The 22,886-nt window shown below is 36.8% G+C and overlaps 1 protein-coding gene across 2 annotated transcripts in view; it reads left to right on the forward strand.

The window, feature by feature from the left end:
* HOMER1 (homer scaffold protein 1) overlaps positions 1-22,886 on the forward strand; it is an 88,460-nt gene that overhangs the window by 13,303 nt on the left and 52,271 nt on the right. For both annotated transcript variants that reach the window (XM_072922005.1, XM_002187874.7), the window contains 3 exons: positions 10,622-10,778; positions 17,069-17,200; positions 21,671-21,763. In XM_072922005.1, coding sequence (XP_072778106.1) covers positions 10,622-10,778; positions 17,069-17,200; positions 21,671-21,763 — 382 coding nt within the window. The remainder of the gene's footprint in view (positions 1-10,621; positions 10,779-17,068; positions 17,201-21,670; positions 21,764-22,886) is intronic.

Below are 22,886 nucleotides of genomic sequence, written 5' to 3' on the forward strand. Positions count from 1 at the left end.
ACCATGTATAGAAAATATCAATTCATTTAAACTCAAGAAAACTGGTGGTGCAGGAAGACAGGAAACTATAACTTAATTGTTACATGATTTTGTAATAAAGTACTGTGTGAAATAACAGTAGAAATTCAAGCTAAGCAGTTAAACTACTTAATATTCTCCCTTAATATATTTTATACATAAGTTCTGTAAGAGTAGTCTGACTGTCAGAACTCCATTACAGGGACATTTTAGATAAAGATTACAAAGGAAAAATTGTTTCTGCACAGGCAGTATCAAGGAACTAGGGGAACTAACTAGAAAGACTGGTTACGGATTGCTTTCGGGACTTGCTAAACCTGTTTTACTAATGAGCGGGGAAAATGGTATTTCTTCCTTTCTGCTTTCTTCTCTTTTCTGCTTGTGTTGCAAGTGTTATGTTGAATTTTCTTGCTGTAGAATGGAGAGAAACAAATGTTTTTAGACCATTCTTATTTCTTATTCTAGATGCAGCATAGCTTAGCTTACTGCATGTAAGGGCTGTTATAGGAATGTTGAAATCTAGACTTCTTTCAGAAATATCTCATTACACTGTTATTTCAGGATCTTTGTTCATAGACTACAACCTGACATTAAGTTGGAGTTTTTTTGTTTACTTCTGATAAATACTTTTAGTGACTAGATGTGGAAAATAACTGTATATCTTGAAATTAATTTTATGTATTTAAATAGAGAACTCCTCCTCTCTGGGCCTCTGACAAGAATTTTTGAACAGAGCAAAATTCAAGAAGAAACTACAATTTTTTAGTGTCAGAGTGTCATAAAGTTCTTAGTATTTTCACTATAGATAAATATCTATTCTAAAATTCAACCTAACATAGTTTAACTGCTCTTAAGTCATTAAAAACTAATGGTTAGTTCTATCCAATTTTGTAATTAAGAAAAATTTAAGGTAAACGTTTATTCAGAGATGCCTTTGTCCACTTACTTGCACAATTTAGAGGAATAATCACTTAGCTACCTAAAAGAATTCTGAAGATTTCTATATTCCTGGAAGTAGTTACTAAACTGAAGTGATAGCTTTAGGAAGATAAAACTGAGTACTTGGTAATACACTTTTTGTTACCTCATTTGATTCCCAAAACTCTTGCTTGATTCCTGCTATGAAAATGTGTTTTTCAAGGTTGTGTGGAAGGACAAAAAAGTGAAAACCTTAGAGAGATGGACCATCATTCAGCTGTGGGAGTAACCTTCACAGTCAGAGATAAATTATTGCTGTGAATGTTTCCTGTAACACTTCAGTTGGTTGCCTACCTGCTGAACTTGAGCAGCATAGATAACAGCATATGAGGGCAATTGGAGAACAAACATTTAAGGCAAATCCAGAAGACTGCAGAAGTGAGAGCAAATGCAATGATTATTTTCCTTCTTTTTTTTTTTTTTTAAATCAGTTTAACACTGCCCTGTGCATAACCTACAAGTAGCTTTATTAATCTTTAGTGTAAACAGCTCCATGTTCACTGACATTACATCAAAAATTTAAGTGTTTTGTTGGGATTTTTCTTTGTTCTATTATATAAGCCTTAATTTTAAGCACTGGACACTGATTTGTCCTCAGCTTTGCAACTATGCCACCTTCCATGCTGTTGATGTTACTAAATTTGTGAGACTGTAATGTCTGTGCTGTCCTACAGCTCAATGTAAATCTGTGCTGTAGAAAAATGTCTTTACTCTAAAGTTTACTAAGATTCTTTATGAGACCCTTATGAATGGTAAGCTCAAACAGAAGAGGAATTAGAAAAACTTTCTAATTTGTCCCTATGTTTGTTCAGTAGCAAGAGCTTTATTTCCCAGGATATGGTAATCCTAACTCTTGGGATTTCATGTGATGGCAATACATTTTAAATGCTGTCAGTGGTTGTGTTACAGTGCCTGTTTGTATAAAACTCCCCTACCTCTTTTCTTTCCCTTCCTTCTCTAGAAGGTACCATGTGTGGGCTTCCTGAGCAATTGGTTGAGATTGGCACCTATAGTATCATCCATTTGTTCCCCAAACAGTCTGTTTTATAGGATTGCATAACTGTGAACTGTAGAATTGCTAAGGTTGGAATAGACCCGTAAGATCACCAAATCCAGCAATCAGCCTAGAACCAGCACCATGGTCACCACTAAAACATGTCCTCAGGTGCCATATCCACTTCCAGGAATGATGACTCCACCACTTCCCTGGGCACCCTGCTTGATAACCCTGACCATAAATAATTTTTTTCTTAATACATACTCTAAATCTCCCCGGTGCAAATTGAGGCTATTTCCTCTCACCCCATCGCTTTTTACCTAGGAGAAGAGACTGACCCCCCACCTAGCTACAACCTCCTTTGACACAGTGGTGGACAGAGACAAGATCTCCCCTCAGCCTCTTTATTTTCTTCAGCTGCTCCTCAGATGACTTGTGCTCCAGTCCCTTCACCAGCTCTTTTACCCTTCTGAATATGCCATCCACCTTAGTGGATGTGCCGAAATGTTACCAAAAGGAATTGATTTCAGAAATGTTTGAAGTTATGTGCTTTCCTGACTTGTCTACTGTGTAATATAAAACTTCTATTAATTGATGCAATAATTACAAGTGAACAGTTTTTCTGCTAATGGAAATCCATAATTGCTGACTTAAGCAGAGTTCTGTCTGCTCATAGGCATTGAATTTAACCTGCATTTAGCTGTATACATACATGTTTTGAATATACTTCTTAGTCTACAGTAAAATGGTGCAAGGTTGTTGTTTGGGTTTTTTATTAGGTATTTTTTTCCTTTTCAAAAATGTGGGATGTTAAGGTATGCGACTAGAGCGCAACTTTTTCCTACTTCAAGTTGAAACAAATTGGTTAAAGCTTCACGTCCTTGAAAATGTAATGTGTAGGAGTGAGGGTGGGTAGGACAGTTGGGATGGACGGGAGATCTCTGAAGCCAGGTCTTGGAACTTGCAGTTTATTGTAAAGGGTGTGGGTGCAGGGGCTCTGTTTGGAGCTGCCAGCCACAGCTCTAAGCAGGCCCGAAAAAGAGAGCTGGAAAAATAAGAGGGCAAGAGAGCAGGAGAGGGTAAGAGAGAGAATTTCCTGTTATAATCCAATAAATATTCTTCTGTGTTGAATATTCTAATTTTTACTAACCAATCTGGTATAAGATACAAAACTGACAGCATTTACATACGGCCTATGAGAATCATTACATTACCATACTGTGTTACATTTTCAACCTTAAAAACTACTCTTTGGACCTCTTTTGCCAAGCTAGTAGCATCTTCTCTGACTCTTGGACCTGTCTGCAAGTAGAGGGTACTGTTTAATCAAAAGGGGATTAACATCAGCTGGCCATAATTTTGTTTTCTAGTAGTTTAGTAACTAAGTCTTGGTATCTCAAAGCTTGCTTTTATTTCAGTCTTGCTTATAGTTCCCACATTCTCAAAATCTTTTGCCAAACAGTCATAAGCCTTTCCTATTTCATCTTCCCCAACAGTAATGGACAGTACATAATTACTTTTCTGGATAAGGTAAATGTCTTTTTTACTTAACCTAACAGGTTTAGTCAAAGTCTCTAGATAATTTTTCTCCCCTCAATCCTGAAAAATGGCAGTTATTACTTGTGATGCTATGCTACCTCTTAAGTGCTTAAAAATCTAATACTAAAAGCTTATTCTTAAATGGAAACAAAACAGCTTAGAAAATGCTTGAAGGCACTGCCTGTGCAGTGATACACAGCTACAGAGCACATTCTGTAAAGCTTATATTTTGAACTTTATAGGTAAATAGGCAGTTATGCATATTAATTGATAACTGTATACAGAAAACGAGCTTTTTTGTAGCAACTTTCTAAACATTTACTGACTTCAAATAAAGCAAAACATAACAGCAAAAACAGGTCTAAGAATGTGGGTGTAGAGCGAGATAAACCATTGGTGGGATTAGAGATGTTTTTATTTCATTACATGATTGTATCTTCCACTTTTTTACTATCTCAAAGCTTGTTTTGAGATATGAAAGTTGTTATTGTTTATGTACATTGTACATGAAAGTTGTGTGTAAGACAAAAAGCAAAATCTAAAATCGTAGTCATTATATAAGCCCACTGAGTGTGTTTGTTCAACTTCATAATTTTAACTTCAAGATCGTATTGTCAGTTATTTCCTGTCCAGAAAAAGATTACACTTTAGAACAGTTTCCATATATTGAAAGCCAGTGTTATGCAATACTTTTCCACAAATGTATACAATTTTTATCAGACCTCAGACCATTTTTATGAACATGGAAAATTCTGAGGCTTCCTGTTGCTTTGAATTGTTTGCAGAGCTCCTTAAACAACACTGACTATGCTTGGGTGCTCTAGTTTATGAATTAGTTTTGACTAGAGCTGCACTTTTAATCACTCTCCTCATTTCTTTTCAGGAATCTCTTCTCAAGCTGCTTAGAGTAACGAAAGCTTGCTACAGCTTCGAAAAAAGGGGAGAATATTTTTAAGACTAGCAGGACACTGGGAAAAAGCTGTGGGATTAGTATGCTGACATTTGGAAAAAGCAAAAAGGTCTTTATCCTGTCCTAAATCTGAGGATAATCAGCAAATGCCTGAAATACCATGTGCAGTGTTCATGTTGTCTGACCTGGGGAGAAATTTCTTTGGATGACAGCTATTATAGAGGCTCAGAATTTAGTGTATGCAAAATGACCACCTGCAAAACATGCCTACTGTAAGGGTTTGCAGTCTTCAGGACTGCCAGAGACTGTGTGATGAGCATGCTGTCTGTCATGTGGCAGGATCTTCTGTGCCCGGGGCTGTGATGGCATGAGGACAGCACACTTTTGTCCAGTCTCCACCACTCCAACCATCTTGGAGTGTGGTTTCACTCCCATTTTGAGCAGAGGGATATTGTCCTGTTTTTGTCTGTATGTTGCATCTTCTTCCTCTGAAACTCTTTGTATGAAACCTGATGGATGAAATCTTGGGCTGTTTGCAACAAGAAAAAGTCTCCAAGGCACATTTTGTTGGACTTGTTTTGAAAGCAGTCTTGTATGTGGACTCTGTGTGTCAAAAACAGGAAGTCTGGATAATGTACTGGAGTGTGTAAAATCCATGTTGGAGAAATAGACATTGATATGAATCTTGTGGAATTTTCACTATCAAAACTGAGCTAAAGAAGAACACTCCATCACATATGCTTATTCATTCCCTTTTTGTCATACTGTTTGGGGAAAATACCTGTGCTGAGAAATTTAAAACTTCCAGGTGGCAGGCATTGCCCGTGGTGGTTCTTTGTCTTGTAAAACTCAGTTTCCCCATGGGCCACAGTCACTCAGAGCGAGCCTATTTTGGTGTCTGCTGTCTGCTTCTGCCTGGGCAGCTCTTTGCTCCCAGCTCTTGCTTAAGAGTCATCGCCCACATCTCTTTTGTCTTTATCTGCAATTCTGGCCTGGTCTTCATTTCATACAGGGAAGTTCATTACCTCATTCTGCATAGGGTAGCGACTTCCCTGTCGAAACACTCTCAATTTAGCCCAGTATGGAGGAAGAAGGGAGAGTTGTATCTAATTTTTAGTATGTTTTTTAGCATCATTAACACTCCATAAGGGGAGGCAAGTAGAACATCAAGTAATGTTGTAGAGGTTCATACTTTCTTTTCAGTGGCCTTATTGTTTTCAGAGTAATTAAGACAATGGAATCCCAGTCTTGATAAATTGCAGGTTTTCTAGCATTCAAGGTAATTTTGGAGTCATGGTAAACAATAGTGTGAGGGAAGAAATAAGCAAAAGGAGGTCTTCACCACTAGTGCTTTAGAGGTGCCAGACATTAAAGAATAAAATGTTTTTTTTAAAATGAAGCATATATTAATCACAAATTAGGAAGTAAAGTACTTTCTAACCTTCTATACTAACTTAAGCTTCTTTAATACAATCTTTGATTAGTGTAGCACTTCCTATATTGAGCAGTCTGCATTTTTTTGGTAAAGGCTATGTTAAGATGTCAAAATGGAAAGAGGGGTTGGAAACTATTCATTCAACTGTTAGTAAACCAGATTTATCTCCCAAGTTTAGTTTAGGATTGATCACATACCAATGAATTAATTTCTGTATTGATTATGGAAAAGCATGTTATGACTCTGCCTGCTAAAGTGATACTTCTTATGCTTCTTTACTTATCATATTGCTTCTTGGGTCCAGGAGGACTTGGCGCATACTTCTTGTTAGCCTTTGTCTGACCAATGTAATGTTGCAGCCTAAGGCAATTAAGAACAGCAGGATGCAAGGCTTAATGTTTTTACCATGCCTGAGCAGACATTTCTAATAGTCAAACTCTGTATGGCATTCTTGTTAGTTAGTTTTCTTTTTGTTCAGCATTGGTATATTTCTGGAAAAATGAATTACTTTGCTTTGTAATTAGTGAGGAGTTCTTGTCTTAGCTCCTATTAATGTCTTTAATGAGTACTGAATACCTTCTAATAATGAAAGAAAAAGAAGAGAAAGCTGAAATGGAAAGAGTAAGAAACTGCTAGGGTGGTTTGGTTTTTTTACAGGATTGATTTTGCTTCTTTAAAGATTTTCTTCCTTTCTCAAATTCATATGGAGGTGATGGTGCTATGCAGGGCCAACAGTTGGACTCGATGATCCCTGAGGATCCCTTCCAACTCAACTTATCTGTAATCCTGTGAAAAACAGGAGACTTATTTTTTATATATAGAAACAGATATTATAATTTTTAAGAAAAGATATTAATTCTTTGACCACCTAGGAAGGCAAAGAGGAAGCTATCTTCTGTTTTAATTAATGTTCCTAAAATTAATATTATTTCAGTTGAATTGATTGAAACTTCCAGATTGGGATGGCATTGTGTCCTTATGTGGATAATGGAAGAACAAAACTTTTATGTGAAGATTTATTGGCTGAAGTTACAAATATTCTTATGTGTTTTATACATTACATGTTGCATGTTCACAGGTATTTTAGGAAATTAAAATTTAAGTATCTCTATATAATATGTTGCTACAGAAAATTACAGATGATGTAATTGTATAGCAGCTTTGAAGGACTTCAGTGGTACATCAGTGACTGATTCTATATGACATTTAATCCTGTAGATATATAGTGCATAACTTCCATTAGCTTGCAGAAATAATCTTTATAAATTTTCATCGTTAAGTGTCAAAACAGTGGTCTAATTCTAGAGTCATCTGAAGTTTAGTGTCTTTGTCAGAAAAAAATCCTAATTACCCCAGTAATCTGGCAAACTGATGATTTATCCAACTCGTTTAACAAAAGGAGCTATGCTTTTTCCCAAGAGTGAAGACAGCTTGTCATTCAGTAAAGCTGTACTTTAAGCATGGAAAGAAAAGACTAACTCTAGTTTTATGAGAAGTGATTAAAGCAGTGTAGGTAAGCTTCATTTATCGTGTTCCATACCTAACTGTGCTGTCTGTGTTAGACCCACACTGTGCCCTGCAAAGTGCTCTGCTTTGTCTTGAGCAGCACTGCTGAGCAATCAGCAGGAACATGCAGGCCACCTCATCAAAGAAATTGAGGATGTTTTGGTGGGGCTGTGGAAGATTTTTGTGATGACAGTGATGGAGAGCAGCATCTCAAGGCTGAACAGTTGACTTTCACTGGATCTCACTTCAGCCATATAGTACTCACCTATCTTTTACATATTAAAATCCTAACCTGTGGTGGTTGAAAGTCCCAGTTATGTGATATGTGATATAATGTACTGGATGTGAACTGAGCATCAGTGCTAGTCAAATGGATATTCATTAACCACACATCTACATCTTGGATTCAATTCTTCCTTGATCTTTAATTATTATGGTCAGAGCCTTTATAGTTTCCTTTCAATGTCAATATTCATCAAAACAATTGGCAGGCTTCTGAGATAGTTTCCCATTTTTTGATGGGCTCTTTAATTTTCCAGGGTTAAAGGGCCGGTGCATTATATTAATATGTGTCCCTTGATATTGGTATATGCTTAACTGGGAGGTAAATTATGAAATAGATCTAATATTGAAAATAACTAAAGTTTAAGTATGATTGAAGAAGTAATTGTAGCTATTGAAAAGGGCAAAAAGGAGTAGTTTGTTCTATTAAACAAAGGGCCTATATATGCCAGTCATCTTTGTATAACATTTGTGTGCAAGAGATTTGGATCAGGAAAATAGCTATGCAACCTCTTATAGCTTGGTGATTTACAAAGAAAAGATGAATTGGTGCTGAGGATACATTTCTGTGGAGAATTACCATGTGCATTGCTCCCACTGGCCTCCCTGAAACTCTGTTTTGCTGTCTCTGATCTGTTTTGCATACTTCTGTCATTTCATCCAGCATCTCCAGCATAGGAGAACACCACGTCTGTCATCTGGTGAACTTCAAGGAATCTTGACTCCCAGCTGTGTAATACAATTCTACTACTGAAAGCTGCTCTTCCTACTGAGCAATAGAGATACTTCATTGAGTTCATATGTACCCTTTTGTAGTTAGGTCAAGTAAAACCCCTTTAATTACAAGTACCCAAAATTCTGTGGTAATTTATTTTGTGGGAAAGAAAGTGTTGAAAACATACCTCTGAAAATAAAATAAGGGCAGGTCAAAGGGTATGTTTTTTCACACCCTGAAAATGAGAGTCAAAATACCTAAAAAGTTAAATTCAACCTAAAGTCCTGGGACTTAAAGTCTTTGGAATTTGATAGCAGCATTCCTTTAAAAATATTGCAATCAACTTATCATTAAAATGTAGCTAAATTTAAACTGACAGCTACAGTATCATAGAATAGTTTGAATTGGAAGGGACATTAAAGATAGTCTAATTCCAACCTACTTAGATGGGCAGGGACATCTTCTACTAGACCAGGATACTCAGTGGCCAATCCAGCCTGGTCCCGAACTCTTCCAGGGATAGTACAGCCACATCTTCTCTGGGCAACCTGTTCCAGTGTCTCACCATCCTCACAGCAGAGAACTTCCTCCTAATGTCTCACCTAAACCTGCTCTCTTTCAGTCTGAAGCCATCACCCCATGTCCTATTACTGAATGCTCTGGTAAAAAGACCCTCTGCCTCTACTCTTGTAGCCCCATGTTAGGTACTGAGAGGCTGCTGTAAGGTTTCCCCAGAGCCTCCTCTTCTCCAGTCTGCACAATTCCAACTTTCTCAGCCTTTCCTGATAGGAGAGGTGTTCTATCCCTTTGATCATCTTTGTGGCCTCCTCTGGACTCTCTCCATCAGGTCCCTGTCCTTCCTGTGCTGGGACCCCAGAGCTGATGCAGCACTGCAGTGGGCTCTCAGCAGAGCAGAGCAGAGGGGCAGAATCCCCTCCCTGGCCCTGCTGCCCACCCTGCTCTGGATGCAGCCCAGGACACGTGTGGCTCTCTGGGCTGGGAGTGCCCATGGCTGGGTCATGTCCAGCCTCTCATCCCCAGCACCCCCAAGTCCTTCTGGGCAGGGCTGCTGTGATCTGCCCATCCCCAGCCTGTGCTGGTGCCAGGGTTGCTCTGACCCAGGTGCAGCACCTTGCACAATGGCCTTGTTAAACCTCATGAGATTCCCATGGGTTCTCTCCTAGAGTTTTTCCAGGTCCCTCTGGATGGCATGCCATCCACATGCATCAGCTTTGCCACTCAGCTTGGGGTCAGGTGTGAACTCTCTGTCACTGATGAACATTGAGACTCTGAGGCATTGGTCACTGCCCTCTAGATGCAAAGGTCCAACCTGTTCCTTATCCACCAAACTATCCATCCATTGAATCCATCTCTTCCAGTCTAGAGAGAAGTATATTTTAGGGCATGTGTCAAAGGCTTTACATAAGTGCAGATAACTGACATCCACAGCCCTCCCCTTGTCTACTGATACAGTCACTCTATTGTAGAAGGCCACCTTATCACCATCTTAGTGATATTAAAATGTGTTTAGATTTCTGTGCAGTGCCGTATATCCTGGTAGTGGTCATGGGGAAAAATGTTGCAAATTCTAAATTACAATAAGGGTTTTTTTTTTGCCTTATGTAATTTTATTTGCCAAGCAATTTATAATTTAAAATGTATTTTATACATTATTTAATGTTGGCATAAATACCTTCAGGCATAAAGCTCCAAAGAATGAGGGATTCACAGCACATGTTCCTGGCCTTAATTATCGTTAGTTTTAGAGTAATTGCATTGAATCAACCAGTTCAGATTCAGATTGTGGCATAAAATTGGTGAGAATAATCAGAGTATTGAGAGATTTTGGAGAAGAAGTGGACTTGAAGTTATGCACGTTCTGCAATGTCAGTATAATGAGAGAAGTTACACATGCATTAATACGATTTAGTTTTAAAGGATAGGTGGTCAGTGAAGAGCTGGGGAGATGATGGGATGATGCTGAATCTATATTAGAAATGTGTGGTTTTATCTGCCTCCACAATTGGATGCTGATTTTTGCCTTAGAAGACTTGAGTTTTGCTTGCATATATGTATTAACAAACTAACCTGCTCTATGCAGCAACAGATATAGAAGTTGTCAGGCAGGGTTTATTGTGCAGAGTAACTTGTGTACATCCAAATGAGTACACTGGCAGCTAGCTTGTGTGCAATGATAGTATGTACAGATTAGATTAATGACTTTTTCTCTTTCTCCTTCAGGGAACAACCCATCTTCAGCACCCGAGCTCATGTCTTCCAGATTGACCCAAACACTAAGAAAAACTGGGTTCCCACCAGCAAGCATGCTGTTACTGTGTCCTACTTCTATGACAGCACAAGAAATGTCTATAGGATAATCAGTCTGGATGGCTCAAAGGTAAACTATATTTCAGAAAAACTAGTTGTCTGAAACATTTTTGCTACTATTTTCTAGTTTGATGTTCTTCATATTCTTTCTCAGATATTTGTATCATTATCTGACCACAGATTACTGGCATTTTAAAATGGTAACATTGCCTCATAATATGTTTAAAGTGTTTATTTGTAAATTCTGTTTTCCATGTAGTTGTGTTGACTTCAATAATTATTGCTGAATTGAAGTACTGACCTATACTTTGTTTAATGCTATGAGAAGTCTAAAAAGACAAAAAATCATACCAAAGTACTCATAGGGTTACAATAACTTGTTTTCATTTCTGTACTCAGTCATTTATCAATATAATTAGCTTCAGCTTTATGAAGGACATCTGTTCAGTGGCCATAATCACTTCATAAATCCTTTGTTATGTAATCTTGCAATTTTTGCTGTAGAGAATGCAAGGATTGCCTCCTAATAAAGCCTACCTAATAAGTGGTAAGCTTTTATCTAGATTCAGTTGGTTTGGTTTTAGTAGGTTTTTTTTTTGTGGGGCTTTTTTTGGTTTGATTTGGTTTTTCCTCTGTTTTTACTAGAAAGGATATAGTGCTGAGCTGCTTCTTTTGTAAAATATGTCTAAGAAATTAATTTGATATGCAGAAAATCCTTTTTTTTTTCACCCACATAACTATAATAACAGTAACTTTACAAACAGTGTAGCAGAAAACTCTACACTAAGGGCATTAAAGATATACAGACTGTAATCAAAAGTTGTGATCCTTTCGAGAGACTAATTTGAAGCTTTTGGAAATGCATCAGTTCACAATGACTGGAAATTAAATACTCTGTTAAAAGCATAGTGGTATTCACAGGGATCTTATGACTACTTATTGAAAACTGAAAATTATTACCCTGCATTTTTAAAAAATATCCAGATTATTTTAAATGTAAAAGGAGATTTTCTATCACAAAGAAATATATAGAAATTGATCTCATAATCAAAAATCTCTGCTTGAAGTGGCTGAGACTGGTATCAGAGCCTGCCAGATTTTTTCCAGCTTTAAGTCTTACTTTGTTTTTTTCCTTCTCAGCCTTCCTTCAAATGATCCAATTAGTTCTGTCAAATAATTAAAATACCTTTTGAGTCAGTATTAATGAATAAAGACACTCAGATTTGAACTAGATGATGTATGAAATTAAGAGTACCAGTTAAAAAATGTAGTGTTTTAATTGATCTGGAGAATATACATAATCCTTATTCTGACATCCACTGGGATTCCTCTGTTTCATCCTGGTGCTGCAACTCCTGCTGAGTGCCTGCTGAATTAAATTGTCAGGTAGTTGTTCACCATTTAGTAGTTCTTTTGTCTGCTGCAGCATTCCCTCTACATCCAGTACTAATGGCAAGATACATTGATAATTCAGTTCAGCACTTTCATTTACTCTGTGAGTGCTGTTCAATGCTAATAATGTTTTCACCCAAGTCTTAGATGAAGATCTAAAATCCCAGTCATGGCAAAGAGTTCCATTCTTTCAAGCATTCACCACATCACTCTGCAACATACACAGGTGAATAACAGAGGGACACATGGAAGAATTTTAAGTGGGTTTCCAGTATAATTCCCAGTGAGTTCATTTACTTTTACTTAAAACCCCATCCTTTTTTTTAGCATGTCTGTTTATGTACAATATGGTATGGTATGTGTAAAGAGTTAAATGTAAATATAAAGCATTTTTAAGTTTGAGTGCACCCAGAGAGAGTTGTGGCTGTATGGCATGTAGCTGGGTGTCAGTAACACTGCTGACATGCACATGCTGCCAGTGGCCAAAACCACTTGTCAAACCCTACTGGTTTTAAAGCTGTCATGCCCCTCCCTTAGAGGAAATAGATCCAGCCAGGTTTTGTTGTACACCAGGGTGCTGGTGGGGTTTACAGCATCCTTTGGGTTTGTAGGGTGGAGAGAATGATGTGCTCAGTTCTCGGGTGCTGAGCAGTAAGTCAGTAAGTAAAGGCAGTTCACATGTATATTACTGCAGTAGAAATGTTGGAGAGACCTATACTATAGATTTGAGAGGTAATCCTACTTGTGTCCCACACCCTTCTCTCTCTTTAGATTGGTGCATTTCAGAAGTATTCCTGGATATAATTTACCTTCTCTAGATAAAATTATCTAAGAGTCATTAAAACTTTCTTCTTAAAAACAAAAGGACACTTCAACACATGATCTTCACTCCCCTATTGTGCATGGCAGTTTCCAACCTGAAATTGCTTATGGGGTTAATTTTGCTTTGGTTAATTTTGAAATAGAGTTTTTTTTTTTTTCCTTATTTGATCTAGGTTTAGCCAAGACAGATCCTACAGACTCAACTTCCTTACTTTTAATGCATTTTGTGTAATGTTTTCTGAAGCTACAGTCTCCTCTTGAAATATCTTGCACCAGATATGATGTATGTCCCTCTGTCTTGTCTAAAAAAAGTGTAGGACCATAAGGTGTTCAGTGTAGAGGCTATATATGCATTTTAGAATCATGCACAATATGTGGAGCCCTGTTGTCCATTGCAGAGAATACTTAATGCAAGTACTCTGATAGAACTTGAATCTGGTTTCTCTGACCTCTTGAGTAAATATCTTTTATGTGACTTTTTTCTCCTACCAGCCTTGGAGTCAAAAGAAAGCCTGAAAAATAAGATTTCTTATGCAGTATGGCATGACAACACTGAGCAGTTGTTGCTAAGGCTTTCAGTTCTCATTGATTAACTACTCCTTTCAGAGTTCCTTGGAAAAATGTTTTAGTACTTTTTTCTCCTGGGTGATTGAACAAAGCTTCCATTGTTTCTCCAGTAACAGTACAGGCAGACGTTAGGGTTATTCTGAGTCCCACTGTCTTTTGCATTTTGTCTCTCGCCATCTCTGAGAAAAGGAAGGAGACCATGTATAATGTGGTTCTTGCTGTACTCGTTAACTCACTGATAATTTTTTTCACAGATACAAGGTACGAAAACAAACTTAAATTTTATATTAATATAGAACAAGAGAATATTCTGGAAAAAAGTGGTTTCCTGGTCTGCAGGTTCCATGAACCTTGCATATATTATTACTCAGTCAAGGCTGCCATCGGTGTTACTGCAGATAATTTTGTTATTTTAATCACTGTCTCACTTTAAAGTGACAATTTTTTAAATGCTCAATAAATGTTTTAAGTGAGACTTGTACACACAAGTATTCAGTGATTTTCCTTTGAAGAAGTTAGAAAGTTCTGTGTCTTAAATTATTATTGCCATTAATTTAAGCACAAGATATACCACTACTATATATCTTGCAGCCGTCAGGTTTGCAGCTTGTAAAATGAACAGCTCAGACACATGCCCTATTTTCTCATCTCTAAAGTAATATGAAAGGGAAACATGAAAGCTATTTTATAATTCCAAAAAAGCCTGAAGAAAACTAAATCAGTTTTCTTCAAAAGCTAAATGTCTTCCTGTCAGATTGACTCTGTTCTGTTTTTAAGATCTTCTTGTTCATTTATGGAAACAACATTCTTAAAAGTTGATGAAATATTTGACACTTGTTATACTGATAACTCTGCAGTGAAATCTGGATTAGAGGAGAGCAGTGAAGGCAGTACCCATTTGAATGGACAAGACAGGCTTAATTATAAATTTTGATTTAAAAAAGAAATGTTTTTTTAAGCTAAATATATTAAGGCATGGTATCTAGTTTTTTCCAGAGGTAGCTGACACTGCACAGTATTTGTAGGATGCTCTAGCATTACACTTTTAAAAGCATAGTTTTGGATGTGAGAGACCTAGCATACCAAGGCTTTTTATTTAGAGAAGGTGGAAATCCCTGATTTCCTTGTAAAATTGGTAAATTCAGTGAAAGCGCTTTTTTTTTTTTTTTTTTTTTTCAATTACTTGGATCTGAATGTAGGGTTCCCAGTCCTTGGACTAATGCTGTCTACTGAAGTGAAGCCTCTTTACTTTTCTTTCTTGGAAAATAAGGGGAAGAATCGCAGCAAATCTCTCTCAACACAATTATTTTTGAAGCTTTCTTCCTGCCTTTCTCTCTTGGAAGAAAGCAATTTGACAGTCAACATAACCCAGCCTAAATGCAGTCTGGTGTAAAAAAAGCTATCCCATTCTGGACCTGGCGCCATATTCAGGTTCTCCATGGTGGAGCCTGTCATGTGGTCAATAGAAGCATTTCTCTCAGGTTTTCACTGGGTTAAACTGCAGCCAGCTGTGTTGCTGTCACTGCCAGAAATGGCAGCTGTGAAGGCCTTAAACCTGTGTTTTGCTTGGAGGTCTTAGCTCTCTGGCATTGGAGTCCTCTTCTGAATTGAGGAAGTTATGTCCATGACATAATACTCACTCTCTCAAATATATGATGCAAGGTACAATTAATCAAGCAATGGATGTTCTGAGCTTAAGTAGACTAGACAACATAGCTAGAGCTTGAGTTGGGAGGAAGAATTGGTCCTGCACAGTCCCCAGGATATTTCATTTCAAGCATATTACTGTTGACAGCTTCTACAGGAAGTGAGATTGAGCATTAATTGAACTTGCAGGTCTCTGTTCTGAGCTTCTACCTGGTTATTTCAAATGTGGGCTTCCAACCACTAACAGTGCAGGACAAGAAGCATACAAGTAAAAAAGAGTTCCAGAGCACCTCTTTTCTGAGAAGTCCTATATCACATTCTCTCTTTTGTCCTGTGTGCTATAGACAGCAGTTTTCTAGGTGGTATGTTGGAGGTGATTGTGCAAGTAGAAATCTGATGTCTTTAGGTGAGCTCTGAACCTTATGCCTAAACAAAGAAGAATAATGTTTTATGTACCAGTGACTTCACTGAGCAGCTTCGTGAAAATCTGAGGGATGTCTTCAGACAATGTTGGAGAAAGTTCTCCGTTTTATGTTTACACAGCAAATCCTGACTTTGATCTTATGTGGCTTCTTGGCTCAAATGTAAGCTTTCAGGCATTCCAGAATTTTCAAGGAGTTGTTCACAGTAGTAGGCAAAATTTGTATTTAGAGACAAAGATTATCAGAAAGAATTGGCTCTGTTCAGATTTGCTCATCTTCATTAATGTGAGAAGCTGCCAAAGTCACCAAGAAAGAGTTTTGTTAAATTCGTCTATGCTGCACTAGCTTTGCTTGCCTTTCTGTAGATTTCAATACAATGTGTTCTTTTGAACTTTCTTGCAATACTCCCCTCCACTACTTCATCTGAGAACTGCTGTATGAACATGGGTGCTGTTTATGAGCTTGGCTAGCCCCTCAGCTGTAATTTTTTCAGGCTTGCCCTGTAGAATTCATAGGAAATTTTAATTTAGTGGTAGCTGTGCTCCAGTGGTACCTAAATATATCAGCAGAAACAAAGGGTGCAAAGTAAACTCCTTTAAATAAATACTTATTTCAATATCCATCCAGAAGTCCATCTCACTAAAGTAGTATAGATCGATTTTGATTATAGAGGATCTTGGTCTTAGGAGAGCAGTATTCGGTCTATGTGATGTTAAAGTTTCTCAGTCACCATCCTGAGAAAACCATGTGATGCTCTTCACATCTGTACAATTTGCACTTCACATATATAGTCTTTAATGTGATGGAAATGCTGTTGAAATCCACAGTGAAACTTCAGTTGCTTTTAGTAGAATGAGCATATCGCCTAGTAATTTCATTTTGTGTTTGTATTATCAGAACTTACATGCTGGAAGATGGTATTTTTGCATGCTGTAGATACAAAAACAAGAACTAGAGAAGAAAGATTAAAACAAGAGTAGCTCCACTTCTGTAATTGGTGTATGACCCTGCCATTGTTAGCCTTGCTTGTATGTGTGTAAAGGAAACAGATTGCTGTAAAACTGAGATTTAAAAAGAAAATGTGCTCCTTTGTATTATTTAGTGTTTTTCAGTGATAATCTCATATACAACAGGAGTGGGGGAAGAACAGCAGTGGAGTTGACAGGCAACTTGAGAGGCACTGCTTTAAGGGACAAAGAAATACAGGTGTGAGACAAAAAAGGACTTTGATAGTCCTCATATGTAGAAACTTTAAAGGACTGCTTGCAATTGTGAATTGATGCCTACTCCCCTCCCCAGCCTTTTCCTCCTTACAATGTATGCAAAAACATGCCTTTGCAATTCTAGCTGGCATTGAATTAGAAAACTGTTTCCTAGTTCCCAGCATGTGTCTCATTCAGTATATTCAGGTGGTTGCCTACAATATTGGAATTTTCAATTATGACTTCTCTTTAGGGAAAAAAAAAAAAAAAACATGAAGCCCATTTTTTACAGTTATTACCTTTTCCAGGCAATAATTAACAGCACCATCACCCCCAACATGACATTTACTAAAACATCCCAGAAGTTTGGCCAGTGGGCAGACAGCAGGGCGAATACAGTCTATGGCTTGGGATTTTCATCAGAACATCACCTTTCAAAAGTAAGTATGACCAGTGGCAGCTCTTCAGCTAGTGAAGCTACTTAAGTGTATTTTATTCCTGCTCACTGTATCTTGGCTCAGTACTCACTACTGTTGTTATTTAAAAATAATTTACAAAAAATTGTTCTGTATCAATCGTTATAATGTGAAAGCACAAGAGTAAGTGTGATATCTGCAAATTTTCTTTAAACTGATGAAGTAAAAGAGGGAGATTAAAGCCTATTACACTTTATGTTGCTAATGCTTTCTAATTATTGATTTACTAGGTTTTTCCTTTTTAAACATTGTTCTTCCATTACAGTTTTTCCATGATAGAATTTAAATAAGTAAACAATTTAATGTTTCTTGTGTATTTAGATGTCCTAGAAAAAAAACATTTGTAGTCTTCAGATGCACTTTTGTCTTTTAGGCTACATTCACTTTCACTTTTCTACTATGTAGTTACATCAAATTACTGTTATTTCAAAGTTTGCAGCCGTAAAGTAAAGCAAGTGGGAAATATAGTCAGTGTAAAAGAAAAATACATTTTCTGCTGAATGCAAAAGTTGAAATGTATGCTTAAGCAGTATGTGTCATACATGAGTTTCTTTTCTAGTCTACTTCTGCAATAAGGAGATACACCTCTTTCCAAGGAAAGAAATCCCTGTTTCTCAAACTGATGGCATAGGTCCTCTGAGCATCCTTTCTACATTACTTGTTGTTTTTGCTACTGCCCTGGTAAATGAGTCCAAGAACCTGTACAAGTGTGGGTTTTCTTCAAATGAGGAATTTCAGTGCAGTTTAAGAGCTTGTGTTTATATTAAGCAGAAAATTTTCATATCTGAAATAAAGAAATTATTTGGACACCCAAGTGCAGTAAGAGAAATACATGTTCAGGAAGGAATAATGGTGGCTAGCTGTTTGAAGGAAGAGTAACCATAGCAGCCCTGTTGAGAAGGTACTTGTCATTATCCAAGGATATGCACAGCCTGCCAGAAAACTATTAAAATGAGACCCAATATGGCTAGTTTGTTTCGGCAAGCATCAAACATTTAAGATTTCTTTCTTTTGTAATCACTTGGTTTTCCTTTCCACAAAACACAGCCACAGGACATTCTGAATGATTCTGGCATTGCATGTGCATTTGCAGACCTATCATTGTTTCAGTGAACTTGGAAACCTCGTCAGTTAATTTGTTGTGTATGTCCTAGAAGCACTTTCCATAGTGCTTAATAGAAGCACTATTACCAACATGGTAATAACTTCTCTTATTATTTCAATGGCTTTAGCACAAATGCCAATCTAATTTAATACTTTTGTAGATTAGCTTGTTTTTATTATTCACAGATGATTCTTTGAAGGCAAAGCATTCTGCTGTAGTCATGGACACTCTGCCTGACACAAGCTCTAGGTTATCCTTGCCAATGAAAATACATTCAGTTTTTTTAATCTTTGTCCTCAACTCTTCTCTTGCCCTCCGTCACCTTCTTAATTACAGTTCTTTCAATCCCATTCTTTTCACTGCCATCAAATAGATGTCTAGGACTTATGAATATTCCTTTGACATAAAGCTCTATATTACTGTTGAAAATTTAATCTGAAAGGCTACAGTAGACATTTTTTCTTACTTTATTTTTTTCTGAGCAGTTACTCAGATTGTATTTTTCTTAATAAATTTGCTTATTGTTCATAAAACAGAAGAGTCACAGACCTTTTATGAAGATTATGGTGAATCTATGAGCCCTTTTCAGCATACTGTTCCTGTTGTATTATATCTTAATTATTAAACTGATATTCACATAAATTGCAATTGCCAATTGTTGCTACTACAATTCCTAAAGATTTCACTTTTTGTGTTATTTTAAAAATTATAAACATATTGATGGGGAAAGAAAACTTTTCTTTAGATTAGAAGCTGTTCAGCCACTGGAGCTGGTAGGTGTGTTTGGTTGGGAATCAGAAGAACTGAATTAGATCTGCCATGTAACTTTAGAGAAATCATGTTCTATATTCTCTTTCTTGTCTCCCTCAGATTACTTACTCTTGCTTCTGTGCATCATAGCCAGGTTCACTAGAGCACTTTGATACAGCTAGCACTTTAGGATTGTAAGTGGTTTAAGTTCCAGAGAGCAAAAGGCAGCCTGCAACCACAAAAAAAGTTGGTCTAGTCTGTGACCAATTTCCACAATTTAATTATGCAAAGAATCCCAGCAGATAAAGTAAACTGTTTATTCTCACATTATTGTCTGCATATCTTATAGAACTTGTCTGACTTATGTACTATTTGTTTTTTGTTCATGTGCCCCTGACCTTCTGAACTAATTGCTAGGGTAGAGTGCAACAATGGCAACCTCTTTTCTGTACAATTATTGTGAATAGAAATTAGTGGAGTGAGACTGTCTGATGAAAAAGTATTGGCACTCTAATCAACTTCACATGCAAATAGCATAGAGGAAAATTAATTAAATATTTATTTCTGTTCACTAGGCTATTCTCAATGTTAGACCACAAATTCATCTAAAGACTGCTCCATCAGATGTCCGTGATCCTTGAAAGATACCTGTGTTGGAGAATATTCACAGGACTGTGATTTGTTAGCAGAGTCTTGCTGCTGCAGTAGGAGAAATAGAATGTCCTCTCACTTTCAGGAAAAATTGAGACTACTTTCTCATTAAGAATATGCCTATGCTTTTGATAGTATCTTGGTGTATAAGAAATATTCCTTTTAGGGTACGCTGTCTTACCCCCTTGAGTTTGCTGACCTGATTTATTCCATAAAACTTAAAGAATATTCTAAATGGAAAGTGCCACCATGGATACTGGCAGCAGCCTTATGTAGTCTCTGTGCACAATTTTTCATCTTTTCCTTAAAAAAGTGGTCTTCCAGAAAACTTCTCCTTTCATACCATGAGGCTCATCTTTGTTATTCAGGAATTTTATCAAGAGATAGCTATTATCCATCTCCTGGCTGTCTCAAAGAATTCTAGAAGATTTTTGAAAATCTCAACCAAATTGGGCTTTTTGGCTCTTTCTTGGAATGCTGTCTATTAATCTATGATGTTTTAAAAAAACATTTCTGTGGCTGTCATATTTACTGCCTTTGTCTTCAGCCATTTATTCCATACTTCAGAATCATATTTGCTATTTAATAATTCTCTGGTCTTAAGACAGATGTAAATAATAGGTTACCCATGAGATTTTGAGGTTTAGGCACAAGTCTTAAAAAAGTGTTATCTGGTTCTGGTGATCTGTTGCTAATTTCATCATCTGTTCTGAGACTTTTTTGATGCTGGATAAAACTTTCAGGAAAAATAAGCTTTCAAATAATGTAACAAATGAAATAACAAGGTACAAGCAGAGAGAAATTAAAGTCCTCAGACACTAGTAGTCTACCAGGAAAACGTTTAAAGACAGTAAGGTTTTTTAGGTCTTGCATATTAAGTGAAGTTCTGATTGAAAATAATGGATGAGGTTGCGCCACACAAAAGGTAGCCTTTGTACCTTGTATATATACATTGAGTTTAAAATTTCTTCATATGCTGCTGCCAAAGAGATTTAGAAGCTGCTGGAGAAGCTTCTGATATTTTTGCAGAATCATTTCACTCTTAAGTTGATCATATTAAGGTAATAGTCTGTATAACAGCAGTAGGACACAAAAACAAATTTGTGGCCACTCCAGCAATTAGTGTAGTGTCAAGATGAGAACTGTGAAGCCAATTTTTCTTCTAGCCAGAGAAACCAGGCCCTATCCTTAACAAATTAATTTAATCTTTCAGGTTTAAGAGGGCATATATTTCTAAATTGCTGCTTTAGGTATTTTCTGGAAGAGGTGCATGTAGCATAGAAATAAAGCATAATATGGCAGTTCCATGTGCAATTTCATGGTTTAGTGTTAAGTATAGGCAGTTCTAGTTCAATTAATTTGTTCTTTAACTTGATTGATGTCAATGAATGTTCTAGAGATGAACACAGTATTTCCACTGTTTCTTTTCTAATTAGCTATTGAAATTATAAATGCAGTTAACATTTGGGAAGAAGTCAGTTCGGTTTCAGTCATGAAAGAGCAAAGTACATTGAAAGCTTTCCTAGCTCATGGTGACCACATTAGGCTGATGCAGATTATTTGTTGTTTCAGGAGGGTAAAACCTGAATCTGAAAGCAGCTATGCAAGGCAATTTGTCCCTATTATTAGCCATCTCTGACATGAGTTTCTTAAAACTACCAGCAACAGATCATGCTTCATTGCATTTTCATTTTCCTGACATATAAAGAGTGTGTATTAAGATATGTATTAAGTGTCTGAAAGGTATGTCACTGTGTAACTCATTTAAATGAATATCTAATAAGGAGAAATTTTTTTTTAAATTACTGACAGAATTTGACATTGTGAAATGCAAAGTACAGCATTCTGTTCTGCATTTAATGTATTATTTCATGCCTACTCTTTCTCTCTTTTCTTTTTTTTTATTCTTTAAACATATGTACCTTCAGTTTGCTGAAAAATTTCAGGAATTCAAAGAAGCTGCACGAATAGCAAAGGAAAAATCCCATGAAAAGATGGAGCTAACAAGTACACCCTCTCAAGTGAGTCTTTTTGCCTTATTCAAGCATCATACTTCTTGTCTGTGATACTTACTGTTATTGTTCCTTACATACACAGGTGTTAAAAATTAAGGGACGATTTCTCAGTTACTGTGAATCCTCTCATTGGTCAGCAAGAGTGTCAAGAAGTTTTAAAAATTTAACATATACTGTAAGCAAGTCAAAGGAACTTGCTCTAAAATAAAATTGTGTGGTTTTTAAATTCTTTTTCCTTTATTTCAGCTTTCCCAAGAAAATTAATATATTTATGTAAATGAACTATACTAAATATTTTTTGTACTATTTCCTATTGTATGCACAAAACTTCTGGTGGTGCACTGTAAATAACTTTTATAAAACAATCATTGCACCAAAAATAAAGGTGGAAACAGTAAACCAGTTTTACTTACTTCCTACTTTGTAGTTTTCTCTTGTGAGATGCATTGAAGGAAGATGATAGATTCACAGGCTGGTTCTGGGGTTTTATTACAGTTAGCAGTGATATACAATAGGAGTTTATAAAATATCTCAAAACACTAACTGCGTTAATCTAGGCATAATGGGAGAATCAATTACTATATTCACATTTACAATAGTTATGGCTAAAATTAATTATGAATATTTAGAATCTGCTTTGGAAAAGGAAAGTCCTTGAGGCTTTTATTCCCTATCTCTCCTGTATCCCTCCCCACCCAAGATTTTTGACTCAGTTAGCTATCTGCTTTGTTTTAAGCAGTAGTGAAGACAAATGCAATTCCTTCTCTTGGGGAATTCAGCAACAAAACCACAGCAGGGATTCCTGGGTTGAGTAGACTGAACCTTTTTTCTGGGGAGTCTTTTCATGGCATCAGTGTATCTTCAGTGCTTTTTACTGTAATAGGCACCTGCTCTTTAGTGGAGTACGGATGGCAGGCACTTTGCAGCATGCTGTACAAATAGTTTTATTGCTACCAGAAAGCTACATCTGGTGTCCTACCAAGAGAAGTCAGTGGAAATCAGAACATACACAATGAACAAGCCTCATGTTGTTTTTCCAGTAAGCATTTTGCCCAAATGGTAGGCTGGCTTTTGCTCTTAATGGGAAACTACTTACTCCACTGAAATTTAAAAAAAATAACGCAGGGAG

Source organism: Taeniopygia guttata, chromosome Z, assembly GCF_048771995.1.
Source record: "Taeniopygia guttata chromosome Z, bTaeGut7.mat, whole genome shotgun sequence".
Classification (NCBI taxonomy): domain Eukaryota; kingdom Metazoa; phylum Chordata; class Aves; order Passeriformes; family Estrildidae; genus Taeniopygia; species Taeniopygia guttata.